Consider the following 16,067-nt stretch of genomic DNA (forward strand, 5'->3'; position numbering starts at 1 on the left):
GGTATGCAAAACAGTATTATAACTATAGTAACCATGCTGTACATAATGTCTTCACGACACTTATTTTTTAACTAGAAATTTGTATCCTTTGACCACATGACCCATTTTACCCATTCTGCAGCCCATGCTTCTGGCAACTCCACCAATCTGTTTTTTGCATTGATGCGCTTATTTTTTGTTGTTTATTATTATTTTTTTAGTTTTTTAAATTTAATTTTATTTTTAATATTATTTATTTATTTATTTTTAGAGAGACAAGAAGGAAGGAATGAAGAGAGGGAGAGAAGCATTGATGTGCCGGAGAAACATCCATCAGTTACCTCTTGCATGCCTCTAACTGGGGACCGAGTCCACAACCGAGCCATGTGCCTTGACTGAGAATCAAATCAGCAACCTTTCTGTTCACAGGCTGGTACCCAATCCACTGAGCCAAACCAGCCAGGGCTATTATTATTATTTCTTAGATTCCACATGTAAATGAGATGATATGGTATTGGTCTTTCTCCATCTGACTTATTTCCCTTAGTATAATGTCCTCAAGCTCCATCTATCTTCTCACAAATGGCAGTGTTTGTTTTTATGGGTGAATAATATACCATCATAAGTGTGTACAATATACTTTTATCATTGGACACTTAGGTTGTTTCCATGTCTTAGTTATTGTAAATAATGCTGCAATGAACATGAAAGTGCAGAGATCTTTTTCAATTAAATTTTTGTTTTCTTTGGATAAATATCAGTAAGTGGAATTGCTAGGTCATATAGAAGTTCTATTTTTAATTTTTTTTAGGAAGCTCCACACAGTTTTCCATTGTGACTGCACCATTTACAATCTCAGCTACAGTGAACAAGGGTTCCCTTTGCTTTATATTTTTGCCAACACTTACTTTTTACCTTTTAAAAATATTGTATTTATTTATTTTTAGAGAGAGAAGGGAGGGAGAAAGAGAGGGAGAGAAACATCAGTGTGTGAGAGAAACATCGATTAGCTGCCTCTTGTTCACGCCCAACTGGAGGGACCTGTCCTGCAAGCCAGGCATGTACCCTGACTGGGAATCGAACTGGTGACCCTTTGGTTCACAGGTCGGAGCTCAATCCACTGAGCCACACCAGCCAGGATTATTTTTTGACCTTTTGATAATAACCATTCTGACAGGTACAAAGTGATAACCCAATGAAGTTTTGGATTGTATTTTACTGATGATGAGTGATGTCGACCTTCATTTCATGTACCTGTCAAACTTCTTTATGTGTTTTTTGGAAAATGTCTATTCTGATACACTGCCCATTTAAAAATTGGATTATTTATTTATTTTCTGGTTTATTTATTTGTTTGTTTATTTTGCTATTGACTTGTATGGTCTTTATATATTTTGGATATTAATCCCTTATCAGATATATGATTCCCAAATATCTGCTCCCATTTAATAGGTTGTGTTTTCATTTTTTGATGGTTTCCTGCTGCGTAGAAGCTTTTTTTAATGTTTATTTTTTTATTTTTAATATATTTATTGATTATGCTATTACAGTTGTCCCATTCCCCCCCACTCCACTCCATCCTACCCACCCCCTCCCTCCCACATTCCCCCCTATAGTTCATGTCCATGGGTCATACTTATAAGTTCTTTGGCTTCTACATTTCCTACACTATTCTTACCCTCCCCCTGTCTATTTTCCACCTATCATCTATGCTACTTATTCTCTGTACCTTTCCCCCCCTCTCCTCCTCCCTCTCCCCTATTGACAACCCTCCATGTGATCTCCATCTCTATGGTTCTGTTCCTGTTCTAGTTGTTTGCCTAGTTTGCTCTTGTTTTTGTTTTAGGTGTGGTCGTTAATAACTGTGAGTTTGCTGTCATTTTTACTGTTCCTATTTTTTATCTTCTTTTTCTTAGGTAACTCCCTTTAACATTTCATATAATAAGGGCTTGGTGATGATGAACTTCTTTAACTTGACCTTATCTGAGAAGCACTTTATCTTCCCTTTCATTCTAAATGATAGCTTTGCTGGATACAGTAATCTTGGATGTAGGTCCTTGCGTTTAATCTTGGGTAATGTAATGATGATGTGCCTTGGTGTGTTCCTCCTTGGGTCCAGCTTCTTTGGGACTCTCTGAGCTTCCTGGACTTCCTGGAAGTCTATTTCCTTTGCCAGATTAGGGAAGTTCTCCTTCATTATTTCCTCAAATAAGTTTTCAGTTTTTTGTTCTTCCTCTTCTCCTTCTGGCACCCCTATAATTCGGATGTTGGAACGTTTCGAGATGTCCTGGAGGTTCCTAAGCCTCTCCTCATTTTTCTGAGTTCTTGTTTCTTCATTCTTTTCTGGTTGGATGTTTCTTTCTTCCTTCTGGTCCACACCGTTGATTTGAGTCCCAGTTTCCTTCGCATCACTATTGGTTCCCTGTACGTTTTCCTTTGTTTCTCTTAGCATAGGCTCCATTTTTTCATCTGGTTTTCGAATAGATTCAACCAATTCTGTGAGCATCTTGATAACCAGTGTTTTGAACTGTGCATCCGATAGGTTGGCTATCTCTTCCTCGCTTAGTTGTATTTTTTCTGGAGCTTTAAAGTGTTCTGTCATTTGGGCCATTTTTTTTTTTTTTCCTTGCGCGTCTGTTACTTTAAGGGACGGAGCCTTAGGTGTTCACCGGGGCGGGGTAACGCTGGTGGCTGCGCTGTGACGCTGTACGTGGGGGAGGGGCCAAGAGGGAGCAATTGCGCCTGCCTCACTCTCCTCCGGATTTCAATCTTTCACTCCGCTACCCACAATCAAACTGGGCCCCTCTGGTGCTGGTTCCCGAGTGGGTGGGCCTGTGCACACTCTAGGCCCCTGTTGGTCTCTCCAACGACCTCTCCCGTGAGGCTGGGAGTCTCTCCTGCTGCTGCCCCAACCCCCATGGGCTTTTTCAATCAGAGGTTTGAGGCTTTATTTCCCCGAGCTCGAGCCCTGGGTTGCGAGGTCTGCTTCGCTCCCAGCCGTTCGCCCGGTTTATCTGTGCGCGAATGTGGGGCTGCGGGGTGCTACCCACTGCTCAGCCTGCCCCGTTCTCCGCCACTCTAAGTCCAGCCCTCTGGGTTTATCTGTGCGCCAATGTGGGGCCGCAGGGTCTGCTAGCTGTCAGACTGCCTGCACCGTTGGTCCCACACTCCGCCAGTCCTAGTCCCGCCACAGCCACGAGAGTCCTCTCTGCCCGGGTGCCCGTCTCCGCCCCTCCTACCGGTCTGGATGAATGTTTATTTTGTATTTCCTTGGTATCGGACCCCCTTGCCATTCAATATTCTGTCAGTTCTGGTTGTGCGAGGAGGCGCAGTGTGTCTACCTACGCTGCCATCTTGGTTCTGTAGAAGCTTTTTTAGTTTTAATGTAGTCCCACTTGTTTATTTTTACTTTAGTTTGTTAATTCTTTATTCTTCCAGTTCAAGTCTACTCTTGTTCCCTCTATGGAAGTTGTTTCTTTTTTTAACTTCAGTTACTGTTTCTTTGAACTCAAAAATATTCACTTGGTTCTTTTTAAAAAATAACTTATCTCTGATGCAAATTAAAACCACAACGAGATACCACCTCACACCAGTCAGAATGTCTATCATTAATAAATCAACAAACAACTGCTGGCGAGGATGTGGAGAAAAGGGAACTCTAGTGCACTGTCGGTGGGAATGCAGACTGGTGCACCCAGTGTGGAAAACAGTATGGAATTTCCTCAGAAAACTAAAAATGGAACTCCCTTTTGACCCAGCCATTCCACTGCTGGGATTATACCCTAAGAGCCCTGAAACACCAATTCAAAAGAATATATGCACCCCTATGTCCATTCTAGAATTATTTACAAAAACCAAGATGTGGAAACAGCTTAAGTGCCCATCAGTAGATGAGTGGATACAAAAGCTGTGGTACATTTACGAAATGGAATACTAATTAGTCATTAAAAAGAAGGAACTCTTACCCTTTGTGACAGCATGGATGGACCTGGAGATTATTAGGGTAAGTGAAGTAAGTGGGTCAGAGAAAGACAAATACCATATGATCTCACTCATATGTGGAATCTAATAAACAAAATAAACTAATGAGCAAAATAGAATCAGAGGCATAAAAACATGGCACAGACTGACAGCTGTCACGGAGGTGGGGGGTAACTGTATGAAAGAAGGTGAAGAGACTAGCCAAAGAACATATATTCAGGAACCATGGACATTGACAACAGTTTGGGAATTGCCTGAGGGAGTGGGTTGGGGGGCTGAGTGGAAGGGGGCAAAGGGGAAAAATTGGGACAACTAATAGCATAAATAATAAAATATAATTTAAAAAGAATTTCTATTTATATTCTCTATTTGATGAAATATTGATGCCATACCTTCCTTTAGTTCTTTGAACATATTTAGAATTGCAACTTTGAAGTTTTTTCTATTAAATCTAACACGTGGTCATTTTTCGCAGGCAGTTTCTCTTGCCCACACCCTTGTTTTGTCCTCACATTTTTGCGTTGGTTTTAGGGAGAGACAGAGACAAAGAGAGACAGACAGAGAGAGACACACACACATCCATCTGAGAAAGAAACATCATTGGCTGCCTTCTCCCACATGCCCTGACCTAGAATGGAACCTGAAATCTTTCAGTCTGTGAGACAATGCTCCAACTGACTGTGCCATACAGGGCCAGGGCTGTTGTCCCCTTTTTCAATGTATGGTTCATACCTACTTCTTGCATGTTTCAACTTTTGTTGGAAACTAGACATTTTAGATAACATATTTTAGCAACCTTGGGTACTGGTCCCTGCCCCTTCCAATTCTCGTTGTGTGCTTGTTTACTTCACTGTGTGAAGCCTCCGATGTTGCCCCTCAGATGGTGAGGCCTTGAGTATGTACACAGTCACCCTCGTATGACATTAATTTTGGCAGGCTCTATTTGTCCCGTTTGTTGGCCACTCTCAACACTTAAGTTTTACTAAGTGCCTGCAGTTTGCTCTGTTGTTTTCAACAATGCACATAGACATAAATTCCTTCACAGCCTTAGCTAGTCCAATGTTGGCGTCTTTGTTATCAGAAAAGGACGTGGCCTTGAGCAGATCTGCCTAGGGCCATATGGTAGCATGTGGGTTCTTCACGTGAGAAAGGTTTTGCAACATGAATCCAGGTTGTTTTCAGAATACATTTTTTAAATCTGGGGACAGTGCCACAAGAAAGAGCTTAGGATAGAGGGAGCAACCAGAGAGCCTAGGCAGGGCTGCTTTGGATCTCTAGAAAGTCAGAGGAAAGGGGGCCTTGGAGACAGGTTCAGGGGGTTAGCCTGGGATGAGCTGCTGTTGCCCATTGCTCCCCTGTTTGCAAGTTTCATGAGGTCCCTTCGAATTTAGGAGATGTGTGCCTGTGGAGGGGAGAAAAGGGGAATGGTAAAGGGAAAGGTGTGGGAGATGTGCTCGTGGAAGGCCCCTTCATTTTGGGGGGGTGGTTTAAAGGCTAAGCGTTTAGGGGAGGTTTCAGGAAGTTCTCAGAATACTCATCAACTTTTCTAGGTGTAACCTTTCAGTGTCATGGTTTCCACTGATTGGCCAGTGACAGGGCCGGGGTCCATTAGTCATTGTAGCTGGTCCTGGCATCATCCACCTGGTTTTGCTGCTTTTCAGGGCCTTGGGCTGAAATATAGCTGGCGCCTGGATGTTATCTCCTGGGAGGTGACCTTCTGTATCTGACTGTCAATTGCTGGGCCAGTTTGTTCAGCTCTCTGTCCCAACACCCTATCCCTGTCATGGCTTACTGGCCTGTCTCACTTTGAGGAGCTATTTCCTTAGGTCAGTGTTTGAGATTTGCTTGAAACTCAGGAAGGCTCTTTTTAGTTCTCTTTTTCCTTTTCTTTCAAGAAAACTAAGCAGCCTAAAGTTTAGCCTATTATTTCAATGAATGTACCAATTTCTTCCCAATTGCTTTTCCCCACAATCTTCACTGGTTTTCAGAGTGCTCTTAGGCTTGGATTTCTCCATACTCTGTTGCAGATGAAGTCAATTCCTTTGGGGGAAAGATTCCTCTTCTAAGCCCTGTTTCTCCACTAGGGCAAAATCTCTGAGCTACAGCTCTGGTACTGGGGAACAGGACAATGGCACACTTCTCTGGGACATTTTTGATGTGGAAGATGAGTGCTTGGAATGGAGTGGAGCGGCAGGCTAGGTCTCTTTGCCTTATCTCTCTCAGCAAGTTTTTCTTTTGCCTCAGTCTGGTATAAGGGTGATCAAGGCTCCAGTATTCTCAGTGCCACAATGTCAAGATGTAGCCTTGTTCTAGAAGTGGGAACTGGGTGAAAAAGGAAGTCCCCATCTCTTAGCTGCACTGAATCAGAACTTAGCCTCAGCAACAGGTAGTTGGGGGAAGTATGAGATACGTATACCCTGTCCCACGCAAAAAGATAGCCCTTCAACTAAGAACTAAGGGGACAGGATGCCCAATAGTTTCCATATTGATAAGCTTGGTGGGGGGAGAGGGAGTGGGTCTTGGTTCAAATACTGTAGACTTTTACTCTTCTTAAAGTTTTAATAGATTTTCTTGAATACATTTCTTATTTGTTTTATGCCATTAGGACCATTTCTGACGTCTTTAAATTTTATATTTTATAATTTTCACTAGTTTTCCTGAAGAGCTGGTAAAACTTTCCCTGCTGTTACACCAAAAGTGGAACCTGTTCATTCACATGTAATGTTATTATTAATGTAGGTGGATTTCTATCTTCCATTTAAATTTTGTTTTCTATGTCTCATGACCTTTTTTTCCTATTCCTCTTTTCCTGATTTCTTTTGCACTAAGCAAATATTTTCTTGTGAAGCTGTTAAATTTTTTAAATAAAAATTTACTACATATTTTTATTTATTCCTCTAATGGTTCCTCTAGCACTTACCATATACCTCTTAACAGTATATAGTTCACTTTTTTTAAAAAAGGTGCCTTCATCTCATAAAAATGCAACCATTTATTCACCTCGTCTTCAGAGTTCAATGGGCAGGAAGAAAATTCTGGAGGCATAACACGGGTCTTCACTTTTCCCTTCTGAATGACGAAAGTACCTCCCATCCCTACAGGCTTATCTCCATGTTTTTCAAGAGTATGCCTCATGCAAGTTACAAAGTTAAGTTTCCCAGTTCTTCTTTTGGCTTTTACCTTAATGACCTTTCCAGGTTGGCCCTCACTGGCAAAAAGGTCAGCCAGTAATGCACACCTGAAATCATGATATTTCTCACTGTATTTCTCTAACAGGCACCCTCCACCTTTAGGATAATGCAGGCAAAGTAACTTCCATTCACAGGAGGCTTGTGTTCACTTTCTCTTTGAACAACTGGCATAAACTCAGAACTGAACCCAAGAGTCTGAAATGGGCCTGCCCCTGCTCCAAGAATAAAAGCTCCAGGAAGCTTGAGTTCTTTTGCAATCTTATTTAGATCATAAACTTTTTTTTTTTATTTACGAGAGACAATAAGTAAGGCATACCTCCTACTCCCGCAATTCTAGTTTTCCCACAGATGCCTATTACAGGAAAGGTAAATGGCTCCTTAGCCAAATCGGGGCAATCAACTACAGAGACCTGGACGTCAGCGAAGTTATCCTTTAGCCCCTTTTGCAGAACTCCAACAAGTTCCTCTAGACTTGGTGCATAAAAGGCATATTCAGCACAGGCCATTTTATTTCTTCTTTACCTAAAAGGTTAGGGAAGAATGCCCCTGAATCCTGCCTCAGTCAACCCTGTGTCCTCTGGGTTAGGAGTCCTATATAGTTCACTTTAATGCGAACTTAGTTCTTTTGAGATATATAGATGTTACTCCTGTATAGTTCTATTCCCTCTTTCTCTGTTTTCCCTATTTTTGTTATGTATATTACACTTATGCAATATGTTAAAATATATTAACATATAGTCTACGTAACATGTTTAAACTCAAGAAATACTTTATTCATTATATAATTTTTAAAAGACACTGATATAGGAAATGAGAGAAACTACTTATTTATACAATTTGTCATACTAACCTTGTTACGTATCATTTCTGTTCTTCCATTTCAGGAGTCCTTACATTTTTTTTTTCCAACTTAAGGAGAACTGTTAAATTTTCAACCTTTATCTTCTATAGAAATGTAGTTTTAAAGAAGACAAAATAAAATAAATAATTGTGTGGGTTGGTTTGTGTCCCTTCTAAAACACATGTTCATGGTCTACCCCCTATACCTGTGAATATGAGGTTATTTGAATATAGGGTCTTTGCAGATGTAACTAGTCAAGATTCTCAAGATAAAATCATCCTGGATTTAGGGTGGGCCTGAAATCCAATGACTAGTGTCCTTATAAGAAAAAGGAGATGGAGATTTAACACAAGGAAATGCCTGGAAGGAGGCCATATGAAAACACAGGCAGAGATTGGAGTTATGCTACCAGGAGCCAAGGAATGCCAGGAACCACCAGAAACTGGAAGAGGCAAAGAAGGATCCTCCACTAGAGATTTTGGAGGGAGTGTGGCCATGGCAACATTTTGATTTTGGATTTCTGGCCTTCAGAATTGTGACAGAACAAATTTCTGTCTGTGGCAATTTGTTATTGCAGCCCTGGGAAACTAATATACTCATCCAGTAAACATTCCAGTGTTTTTTTAAAAATGTAAATCCATATTTGCTATATTTTATGAAATTTTTCTTCCTCTTCCAATGAAGTCCTTTGGCACAGGCTTAAAACTGGTGATTTCAGTTGCAGCAAAACAATTCATTGAAAGCATTAGGCTTATCCTGAACAACAAATAAACACTTTTTATGGTAAGTTACACACTTTGACAACTTTTATCAACCTAGCCATTACAGTCAAGAAAGCAGCACGGTAGTTGTGCCAGTCTATTGATACTGCTAATCATGTCAAATTCTCCCTTATTGACTACTGTATGAAAATGCATCTGGGCTATTTAAATATTTTTCCTTTTGTCTGCCAGAACTGAAGCTTTGTCCGTAGAGTTCATTGGAAAGACAGTGCAGGGAGAAAGGGTTTTACTTCGTGCTTCTGGTGTGCTTACTGGGTACGCTGCTCCTACAACTTGTGCAGCTTTCTCCAATGCCTGGCTCCTGTTGGGGTTTTGGTAGCACCCAGCAGCTTCACCTATGGCTCTCCCTCTGATGTTTTTTTTTTAGAAAACTGCCTGTGGTTAAAACCTTCATTGTGAACATATTTTCCTAAGCACCCTAGAGGGCTAATTCATAGGGTAGGTTTCTGGAAAGTTCTAAAGGAAGAATTCCAGTGTTCTGCCTTCAAGGTATTGTGGCGTCTTTTGTACCATTGGATGAATCATGGCTGGCTCTGTCTTCTTCAACCAGATCTGTATCTTATGCATGGTTGGGGAGGTGGGGTTGAGAATACTCTTATTTCACCTGTAGGAGTAGTGGCTATTAAATCTGCTGTTACATTATGTATTATACCTGCTATTCCTACATTCTTTAGAGTTTTCTTTACTCCTTACTAGGTAATCCCTTATTTCTCCAATCTCCTGTTATCATTCATTATTCCTTAAACATTCTCTATTCAAATTACTATGTGCCTTTTCTTTCTTAATTGCACCCACACTGACACTGAAGTGATAACTGGAATAACAATGACCTATAAGGTTTGAAATATGACACACACATATATATATATATATATTTAAATTTTTATTGTTATCCAATTACAACACAAATATATTCACATGACTTTTACAGCAATTCCTATGAAGTGGGCATGGCAAGTGGTATTACACTTCACAGATGAGGAATAAGGGTCACAGAATTTAAGTGAGTTGTCCAAAGTCATATAGTCATTTTTTCCATCTGTAAAATGGGGATAAGAATAGAACCTACCTCCTAGAGTCTTTATATATAAAGATTGAATGAGGTAAATTGGGTAGAGTGCTTACTTAGTACATGGTAATGACTTGATGTTAAATGTTATATATATAATGATTGAACTGTAAAAACATTCAGTCTGATGTTTTGCTGAACTGCTTGTCATGAGTTGTCTAGGGATTATGTATGTTTCCAACATCTATCTTTTTTCAGTTGATGGCATTTGTTTTATCAGGTAGTATAGCACCATGACCAAAGATACACGTATCATATCACAATTACATTGTGTGGTTTTTTTTCTTCCTGAGGAGTAAAAAAGTGGCCATAGTGAGCACTGTCCAATGACCCGTCAGGTTTGTTAGCACAATGCCATTTTAGGTTCACTGTGGTCAATGCCTGAGTTCTGAGTGAGGAAACTAAATTCGAGGAATCCAACCTTCTGCTTAAAAAGATTAACACCCACGTTCGAATATTTCAATGTAAATAGTTCATGCAGCTTAAACAGCATTTCTAGTCTCATCAGGTTCAGGTTCTATCAATTACTTCTTTTGGGTAAGGCTTGACATGGGAACAGAATATTAAGGGAAAGTAGGGAAGGAGACTTTGTTTACTATGGGTGTCAATTACCGTACACATCCGTCGATCATTTAAGATTTCAGTAAATCAAATGCTGAAAGTTGGTACTATGCTAAGACTTAGGGGAGTATATTAACAAACATTGCCGAAACCTGTAGAGAACTACATTGCATACATAGAAATCCGTGGTTAATGTAAAATGCTCTGGCAGTATTTGAAGGCAGAACTGAAAATTATCCCATAGGAATGAGAGAGATATGGTATGTGTGAAACTTTCATTATGGGACAAAGTAAAATGCTTCGTGTCTGACAGCAAACTGCTATCGTGATATTCATTAGAATCGGGGCAGTTTCAGAACTCGTTTTTCTGTACAATATCAGCGCTGCACTCCGGACTCATCAGTACAACATTTTCTTCTCGTACAAAAATCGTTTTAAAGAGTAACAAATGACGAAGAAGTAGGGGTTCCTTTTCCTTCTTTAGTGACATGATCCTTTAGTGGCTAGCCTCCCTTCGGTGGAGAGACAAAGCAAAAACAAAACAAACAAACAAAGCAAAAAAAAAAAAAAAACAAACCCAAAGCCTTCTCGATTCCGGGAGAAAAACGAGAAAAGCAGATGAATAAAGTCGGCACTTCACATGTTTCTCACGGTCACGCCAGAGGGAAGGTTTCTCCACCGGAAAGGGTACGACTGGCCTCACAGGAAGGGCAATGGACCGTAGAGATCCTGGAAGAGAACGCCACCATCGAGTTCTACAGGGGCTGCCAGAGCGTCGGTCCCAGTTAGCGCCTCCCCCTCCTTCCGGAGCAGTAGCTAGGCAACCGTCGGTCGTCTGGGAGAGGGGAGGCCGGGTTGCTGCTGTAGTGCCTCTGGCGGCGAACAACCAGTGATGCAAGTACCTCTCACAGTTTTTACCTTCCCCTCTCTCCACCCCCTTTGCCTCCGCCCACTTCTCCGCCACTCCGACTCCTCCCTCTTCTTCTCTCTTTCCCTCTCCTTCCTCCTCCGCCTCCTCAGCTCTAGAGCTAGAATATCTATGGGTCGAAACGTGATGCGATGAATCCGAGAGAGACCGAAACTGGGACGAGGAGTGCGGCGGAAGCGGCGGGACTCCAGGGCATGGGGGCTTCACCACAATAGAATCAGCACCCCCACTCACCGTCGCTAGTCCTCCGGATCGTAGCCCCCAAATCCCCTTGGGAAAAGGATGGCGGCGGCACCTACCCAGATCGAAGCCGGTGAGTGGCTGTGTCCAGGGGCCAAGTGGATGGGGGCTTAGCGCGACGGATGTCAGTTTGTTTTCAAAAAGCTTCTATTTCTCTTCTTTGCCTCTCTCTCAACCTCTTTTTTCTGTCTTTCTCAGAGCTGTATTACCTGATCGCTAGATTCTTGCAGTCCGGACCCTGCAACAAATCCGCTCAGGTGAGAGGCAGAAGGAGATCCTGGAGTCCTGGGGAATGATCCCAAAGGGGAAGTTGAGGCAGCGGGGTGCGGGGTTCCGCTGAGGGAATGGCCGGCCTTGACTAGCCCTACCGTCAGCTGCTGTGATCATAGTGGGGAGGGAGGAATGGGTTGATGGCCCAAGCTGCTCCTCACATTCGTGTTTCCCTTTTGCTCAGGTTCTAGTACAGGAGCTCGAGGAGCATCAGGTACGGAGCCCCTTCGGGAAGAGGTTGGGAGGATTGTGGTGAGACTGGAGGGAGGGAGAGCAGGTCACGGGCGGAGGGTAGGGCCCGGTGGGAGGCTTGGATCTGGGCACTCATAGCTCTTGTCACAGGGGTGAACCTCCTTCTTCCCTCAAAAGGGGCGGATATTGCTGGGGTCTCAACTCGCCCCCTCTTTATGCCTGTGGGAGGCGGATTTTCAGGATTTCCTTACCTTCGGCCTGCCCCCCCCCCCCCCCACTCGTCTAGCTCTGGGGCAAGAAGCCACAAGGCCAACAGAAATAAACACGCCAAATGGTCCAGGAGCGGGACCCACGCTGGTTCGGGTTGACGGGGAGCCGAGGCTTGGCCTTTATCGTTTGCCCCCCCAACCCCTCCTTTCTTTTTTCCGGCCCCCAGCTGATTCCGCGCCGCTTAGACTGGGAGGGGAAGGAGCATCGAAGAAGCTTTGAGGATCTGGTGAGTAAACTTTTCATTTCAACTTACCCCAACTCTTTCTCTACTCCCTCCCCACCTTGCTCCCCCAACCCGAAGCGCCCCCGCTCGACCCCTCAGCCTACAAGGCTCTTGAGCTCCCTTGTAGAGCCGCGGAGAGACTGCCCCTTCCCCCTCCGGAGTCGGAGAAAGGGTACCTTGCCCTCCCCTTTGCCTCGCTTCTTTCCACCCCAAAACTTTGAAGAATGTGAGCTGTTTATCAAATGTGCCGTACTGTGGATTGTAAATATGTTGCAAACATCGGGAAAGACCCATTGTAGGGGGAAAAGGGAGAGAAACCAGGGGGTTATCTTGGGGCACGTACCAGGGACTGACGCTAGCCAATGGGAGCGTTGGTAACAGCCCGGAGTTCCGGATTAGTGGAAGAAAACTGGTTTCTGGTTGGTTCTGGCTTGAAATACGGGAACTAAGGCCAGGCTCACTCTTTTTGGGGGGTGGGGGACGAGGGAGGGGGGCTCTGGAGGGGAGTTGTCGGACCCGGATTGACAAAAACGACAATCAAAAATAAGGACCATCGAGCGAATTCCAAAATTTCGAGTACCGAATAAAAGCGTAATCGTTGTATATCTCAGATTTTAGAGAATAGCTCATCAAATCATTATTAAATTTGTGCACATTTTTACTAAATAACAACTATGGATTATGACCTTTTCAAGAATTGATGAAACACGATTTTGGGTTTACAAGGAGACAACAATGGCCATAATCTATGATAGAATATACTTTAGTAAAGGACCAAAAGCATTAGGTTGACCGTTGTTTCTGTTACGAATATAATTCATAGTGTAAATGTATCTACTACGTAGCACTGATACACACAAAAAAGTAATCCCTTTAATTTTGGAGAGGCTGTGACATTGTATTGGCCACTGGCACAGTGAATTGCAAGGAAATTAAAAAAAGAAAGGGTGATGTTACTGAAATCCAAATTGAGTAATCTTTAAAACAAAATCCAAATGTAGAAAAATCATGCAAAGTTTTAAAAAGTTGCAGGGGTATGGTAGACTCTAAATATAAATAAAATGATTTAAAATTTGTTAGCAATAAGACAGTATGTAAATTGCTTTGCTGTTCATTTCCTATTTCTTTTTATTAAATTATAATAATTAAGCCACATTAATTATTACCAAAATTAATTTTTCTTATTTTTTTCAAATTACACAAAATGGTATGATTGTGATAAGGATACACTCCACTATCAGTACTATTGATGGTAAAGAATTCGCAGATGGAGAAAAATTATTTTTGAAAAACTGCATATATTATCAATTTATTTAATTCGTAGTCAGACTTTTTGTTGAACTTAATTAGCTGCCAATAAACGTCAAAAACAACAGTGACTACCTGGATATATTTTAACACTTCATGACTAAGGCGATTTTGAAGATACTGAAGTTTTATACTGAGGTGTATTTACAATGATTTCATTTACTTTTATCTCTTAAGTGGACTATTTTAAGTAAGTAGAAAAGGCTTAAAAGGAAAAAACCTGTTTAAACATTAACTTGACAGTGACACAAAGTCAATGAACACCCAAATAATTAAAAATACAGTCTGCTAACCACCCACACACAAAGAAACGCAGCCTACTGCACTTCCTTTTCTTATACTGTAAAGGCATATTTTTAAGTAATTGTAATCAGTGTCCATTTTATGCTTTATGTTATTTTAACACTTTTACATATGCTTATCTGCATTTGAGTACTCATTGTTATTTTAATAGTAAGAAAAGATTCAATTGTGTTTAAGCTGCTACAGTTAGAACTTTCATTTGAGCACTTTAGTTACTTCCAGTTTTTCACTAATATCTTTGTAAAGTGAAATGGTCTTTCTGCTTTTTGCCTTTTTTTCCTGAGTTCTTTTCCTGGGCTATATTCCTAATGTAGAGTTATCAGGTCAAATGGTCTAAAGACTTTTATAGCTCTTCTTATATATTGTAAGATTGCTTTCCAGAAGATTGTACTAATTTATAGTGTCACCATTAGGTACTTAGATTGGATTTTTAAATATTTTTTTACATGTTTTGGTAGCTTTCATTGGTGAAACTAGTCCCTGCTTGATTTAGTTAGCTTTTTTTGCATTGTTATTGAAGCTTAAACTTTAACCAGTTATTTTTAATTGTTAATCTACTTGTGTATTCCTATATTTTGTTTGATTTTCACTTACATATTATTAATTCATTTTAATATTTCATTTATTTACACAAAATTTTTTCTATTGTTTGAACATTACTTATAGCTTAGATAGTCTATCTTTTTTCTTTTTAATTTAATTTTTATATTGTATGCAGTTAGGTTTTTATTTTTACACACTGGGATCCAGTTTTTCTAGGGACATTACATTTTGATAGTATGGTCTTCTTTTAAGTTAATTGTCTGCTCTCTACCTATAGATTTCTTTGTAAGGGAAGTGAGGACATGGCTGAGTGAGAAGTTGAACAGAAGGAAAAGAGGTGTAATGGCTGAGAACTGACTGGGCAGTCTGTGTTAGATTGATTCTAGATTCAGCCGTTTATTAATGGATTAACATTATTACACATTTGACCTGAGTTTGAGTGGCTTCATTGTGGAAGAGATGGACTTTTTTCTTGGGGTAGATGTTTTTTAAAGTGCTATCAGAACAATGGATTTACACAGTATGATCTTTGATTTAGCTGCATGTTTTGGATTAGAATTTAGGGCAAAGTGTTAATAAGTAGTGTAATCTAATATGTTAAATTATATAACAACACTTCAAATTTAAGATGTACTGGGGTATAAAAAGTAAAGAATACAAATGCATAATGAAGAATTAAGGGCTATAAACAAAGATATCAAAATACTACATTGGGGTTGCATATCCATGTATACACTGTATATTAGAAAAAACCCTGCCTTTTTGTCATGTATATTTTCACTTCTATTCTATTGCTTAACTTGATTTATCCAGAAGAATATTAAGATAATAAGTTGATTATTACAATTCCTATTACATATTCTAGAAATTCTCCCTTTTTATTTCTTAATTCTGATTGAATGTTTTAATTAAAACTTGGAACATAAGGGAAGGTGCTTTTTTGTTAAAGGTACTGGCAGGCAAGTATTGACATATCCAGATCTGAAGTGCCTCTTAAAAATGTCTGTACATGAAATGTTTGTCAGTTTCTATTGAACTGTACGGTTTTTGAATATGGCATTCAAAGTAAAACATTCTAAATTAATTTTTACAATTCTAAGTAATGATACCGGGAGAATTTTGAGGTGATGGTGATGGTGTCTGAAGTTCGATCTGGGCCCTTTTTCTTTTATCTGCCTGGCTTATTTGCAACATAATAGAATTAGATTTGCTTCTTACAATTCATCTTAAGGTAACTAATTTAAATAATTACAGATGTCTTTTCATTTGTGGTGACCCTGTTGAATTGTTGGCTATTTTATTGCTTCCTCCATAGAGCTTTATTGGGAACAATGAACATAGTAATGAGGGGGGCGTGTTGTGCTTAAATGATCAGTTTTTGTAAAT

At 40.6% G+C, this 16,067-nt stretch overlaps 1 protein-coding gene and 1 pseudogene across 1 annotated transcript in view; one reads left to right on the forward strand and one right to left on the reverse strand.

The window, feature by feature from the left end:
- Positions 1 to 6,876: 6,876 nt before the first annotated feature.
- Positions 6,877 to 7,657, reverse strand: LOC112317942 (ester hydrolase C11orf54 pseudogene; annotated as a pseudogene).
- Positions 7,658 to 11,370: 3,713 nt separating this feature from the next.
- BRWD3 (bromodomain and WD repeat domain containing 3) overlaps positions 11,371 to 16,067 on the forward strand; it is a 94,047-nt gene continuing 89,350 nt past the window's right edge. The window contains exons 1-4 of the mRNA XM_024574975.3: positions 11,371 to 11,645; positions 11,771 to 11,829; positions 12,027 to 12,056; positions 12,471 to 12,530. Of these exons, the coding sequence (XP_024430743.2) occupies positions 11,615 to 11,645; positions 11,771 to 11,829; positions 12,027 to 12,056; positions 12,471 to 12,530 (180 nt within the window). The 5' untranslated portion in view covers positions 11,371 to 11,614. The remainder of the gene's footprint in view (positions 11,646 to 11,770; positions 11,830 to 12,026; positions 12,057 to 12,470; positions 12,531 to 16,067) is intronic.

Source organism: Desmodus rotundus, chromosome X, assembly GCF_022682495.2.
Source record: "Desmodus rotundus isolate HL8 chromosome X, HLdesRot8A.1, whole genome shotgun sequence".
NCBI classification, from domain to species: domain Eukaryota; kingdom Metazoa; phylum Chordata; class Mammalia; order Chiroptera; family Phyllostomidae; genus Desmodus; species Desmodus rotundus.